The sequence below is a fragment of the Apteryx rowi genome, unplaced genomic scaffold (genome assembly GCF_003343035.1).
Source record: "Apteryx rowi isolate R43461 unplaced genomic scaffold, aptRow1 scaffold_28, whole genome shotgun sequence".
NCBI classification, from domain to species: Eukaryota; Metazoa; Chordata; class Aves; order Apterygiformes; family Apterygidae; genus Apteryx; species Apteryx rowi.
Genome location: NW_020449196.1, coordinates 4,215,591 through 4,219,966, shown reverse-complemented (window position 1 = coordinate 4,219,966; position 4,376 = coordinate 4,215,591). Strand labels below are relative to the sequence as shown.

General features: G+C 36.2%; 1 protein-coding gene across 1 annotated transcript in view; it reads right to left on the bottom strand.

Annotated features, from left to right (window-relative positions):
• Nucleotides 1-1,303, bottom strand: part of BRD7 (bromodomain containing 7) — an 18,427-nt gene extending 17,124 nt beyond the window's left edge. The window contains exon 1 of the mRNA XM_026068808.1: nucleotides 1,284-1,303. Within this exon, the coding sequence (XP_025924593.1) occupies nucleotides 1,284-1,303 (20 nt within the window). The remainder of the gene's footprint in view (nucleotides 1-1,283) is intronic.
• Between the last annotated feature and the right edge of the window lie 3,073 nt (nucleotides 1,304-4,376).

The following is a 4,376-nucleotide window of genomic DNA, read 5'->3' as shown; positions in this document are numbered from 1 at the left end:
CCCGTCCCCAGGCGGGGGCGGCTGCGAGGGAAGGCGGGCGGGGTGCGCGCCCGGGGGGACGGTCTGCCCGTGTGCCCGCAAAGAGCCGCGAGGCTTCCGCCTTCCCGCGCGGGGAGCGTCCGGCGCCCGCGGTTGGCAGCGTCCTTGAAACGAGTTCTTTGTGACCTGGTCGTAAATTTAAGGGAAATACACGTGTACAGGTTAAAAGTAACAACTCGGATTTGTCTTCGGTGATGCTGCCTTTTAAATAGAAAATAGGGCCTCCCARAAATGATAGAAATTAGCACATTTGCCTTGTCTGGTAGTGCTTCACCAACCAGGTAAATGGTTTTCAAAATTAAATGCAACACTGATTATACAGTCTTTCAAAGTTAATAGCGTATTTGCTGAAATCAGTGCTGCTTCAACAATATTCTATATTGTTTTCTGCTAACACCTATTCTGTAATGCTGCTTGAAATTTCACTTATGGGAAATTTGGAGTGCAAGAACAAATTATTTCAAAAGAGAAACTTTGATTTTAATCTTGTGCAATAAGTAAGTATTCCTCAAGTTTGTTGAATCATTTGTGCTATTTTATAGCCAAAGAAAATAATGATTAGTTGTTAATTAGAAATTTGTGGTATGTGTGGCTGTACATCTGCACAAAGTTAATTTTTAAAGCTTGAGAAGTTACAGAGAATCTCTTGTCCATTGTCCATTCAGTCGCTGGGAATTTAATCAGATGTGACATTTTTGTTTTGCATTTCACTGGTTAGATTTACTGTCATTTGGTAACCTACTCAGAGAATTGTGTGGGTGGTGCTCTGGAATAAGCCACAACTTCCCTGCTTGATCTTACTCCAGTAGTTTGAAATTTAGCTGTAATAGACACAGTTGTTTTTCTAATTCACATCTGGATCCTTTAATACTCTTATTACATATGCAGTGAATGTTCTTAAGCATACTTTAGTGAGATGTAGAGTGCTTTTGCTTGGGATCTTGTCACATGTAGAAAATACAAGACTAGTAAATATTTAGAGGATGTTTTATAGAATGAAAAAATGTTGCTATATCCTCCATTCCCACAAGAGGACTGGCAGACTTTATAAGTTTTTTTTTTTTTTAATGTTATATGGCAAGAACATTTGTTTAATTCTTATTCTTAAATTTACTGACTAATCTTGTCCTGAATCTAATGAAATTTGAGAGAACTGTATTACAACCAAGTAAGTATGATATACTGCCAACACTGAGAGCTGCCCCGGTTCAATAACATCCACTGGATCAAAGATACTTTTTTACCTGTTAGCACAGGCACTCATAACCAGAATATACACAGTTTTGCCACCCTCATCTTCCTCCAGCTCTCCTTCTTTCCAGTTAAAAGATCAGTATTTCTTCTCGCCACGCACGCCAAGAATACTGATACAGCCTTTCAAAGCACAGTTCAGCTTGGGAAAGTTTGGAAAGAGAAGATGCTGCGTTTCTCRGTAATGTTCAAGAATATTGTTGTTGTGCCTTGTCACTTCCTTGAGAACTGAACATTCCTTCATGCTCAGCTAGCTCTGCTGTTATGCGTAGCACCGGGGGAAAGCTAAAGTAGGCTTATTCSTGCCTCCTCTTGCAACGTATTGTCTCTTTTCGGCCCTAATCAGGGGCAGGCCTTGCAATTTAGGAGAACTCAGTTGTGTCAGGAAAGATGGAGGTCCCGAATGTGCTACAAATCAACACAGAGGCTGGATGCAACCTTGAACAGCTGTCACTTACATGTTTGAAAAGTAATTTGTTATATCTTCAGAAAAGAAGAGACTTACTGTTTTTCATATTTTCAAATAAGATGTTTTTGTTATTTTTCAACAATACATGTTTTTTTCAAATTATACATTTCCACCAGCAAAAGTGAAAGCCACCCAGCTGGCTGTTTTCAGAGTCAAGATCTCTAATGCTTTGCTAATACAGTGTATCGTTGGTTCTCTACTAAAAGACCTGTCAGCGTAGACATAGCTTCAAACTTTAGATGAGTGAATGTTTCTTTCAGACTTATTTTAGGTCTCACACTGTTTAATGTTTTGCCAAGTTCCCATCTGCTGGAATCATGTACTTGTAATTTTAAACTTTCATTAAAAAAAAACGTATTTAAATACTGTTATTACAGACAAAGACTTGGAAATATGGTCTCAGCAAACCCTAGAAACTGAGAAGTAAAATAAAACACCCATATTCAAATAATCTTAATTTCATGCTATTTAAGGCAATCTGGTGATTTCTTTGGAAGTCTGACTTTCAAACTTTTGGATACTTCTATTGACAATTTTAGTTATATTCTAGACTTTGTAATTTGGACCCAACTTGGCATGCAATGCACATTCAAAAGTTCTGTTTTTGTAATGCTCCTTGAACATACTGTTCTGCTGCTTTAAGTTGCTATGTCTAGGAAAACCATTTCAAAGCTTTTATTGGCTTAAAAAATGGGGCTGTTATCTTTTTTCCTTTGTATGACAATCCCAAGATTATATCCCTACACAGCAAGGATACATTATATATAAAGTATAGTATCTTCTATAGCATTCTTGTTGTCACTTGGCTTTGAACTAACTGTAATGTAACCCTAACTTTGAAATGTGAAATTTTACATCAATATTTGAGTGGTGGAGCATATCATTTTACCCACCTTCTTCCTCTCTTTTATCTTCTATCACAATAGAGAGTAAAACCTGTATTTGGCTCCACTGTACAGCCTGCAGATAACCATAACACAAGCTTTTCTAATTAGCTAAAATTATGCATGYTGGGATTTGATTTCCATTGAACTTTAATTTTCTGAAGAGCTTTAGTTTTATTCCTAACAAACTATCTTTAACAGACAAGTTATTTGATTCAAATGTTTTCTTTCTTGTCTCCTTCTTCAAAAAATTTTTCTTGGTCTATACCTGTGCTGAAATGGACAGATTTGAGCGAGGTTGAGAGCAGTTAATGAGTGCAGTTATTGTATAGGGTTTTTAAAATCTGTTTCATGAAGCATGTGTTTTGATTACAAATACAAGACCCTTTACAATATGTCACATTACTGGAAAGTTTTCAAATTTGTTCTCTTTCAACAGTCTTGAATTCAAACTGGAAAATAAAAATGTATCTGAAATTTCCTTATTGCTGTTAAAAAGTGTATTCTTTTCCTAGATGGCATCACATTTTCTGTTTGGCTAGAAATCATGGGGTCTTTTATAAATAGGCTTTAACAGGGGGTAAATAAGCTGCTAGTTATTTTAATAATTTTCATGTGATGTATGTTGTATACTAACAGTGAGTCTATTGAATCATCACTTAATTGTGATAGTTTATACCTATGACATTCCTCACTGGTATGCAGAAGTATCTGGATAGCATGGAAACTGTATAATACTGATTCTAAAATACAGTTTCCCAAGTAACAAAATCAGATATAGGAAAATGGAGTATTAGAAATTGTTACTCCATACCAACAGGTATTTCTTTTATATTCTCAAATTCATGTGTAGGTTTTTAGTGAGGGCAAATAGAAAGATGAGATGCCTTCTGTTTCTGCTAATGGTTACAGAAACTTTTGCTCAGTTTAAAGAACTCAGTTTTTGGAGCTAAGGATAAAGATTCTCGCTTCTTGTGCATGACTTTTTAAAGTAATTTTATCCTTCCTGCATGGTTTGCTTTGTGAGCAAAATACACCTTTTGGCTGAGGACATGAAGATAGAGATGCTTTTATTAATTACAAAGAAAAAGACAATATTACTTTGGACCTTCCATCCAATCTTCCATCCTTACATAGGAAGGATATTTGCTTCATTGTCTGCTGGTCTACGTGTAGGTTTGTAACGAGATATCTGTGTCAGCTGAAGTGCGTTATCTTTTTCTATATGATTTTGGCTAGTGTAATAAAATAGTAGAATACCTACTGTGGTTGCAAGTCAGAGTGCATAAAGTGTTCGTGTGTTTTGCTAATGTGAATGGGGATATTTTAGATGTCACCTGAATGGATTTCAGAATTGTCTCACAGAGTAAGAAAGAAATTTGTTGCAGATTATGTACACAAAACACCTGAGTTTGGCTAGGATAAGAACCTCTGTGTCAACAGTTGCTTCTGAAAGGTGAAACAGTCCCTTTGAAAGCTCTTTCTTACACTCTTTGAAATAATTTTAGTTAGCAATAAAATAGCTGGCAGTAACTGTCAGCATATAAAAATGTGCTTTGGGTCACTTTATTTCCATGAATGATGTTACCCAGAAAAAGCCTGCTTTGGACATCATTTCTAGAATGCTATTGATAAGTGTAAGAAAAGTTTTATCACTGCCTGGCATTAGAAATGCAATGTCTCATTCTTGTTGATTGAATGTGCAGGATTAATAATTTCAGTTCACTGCATAT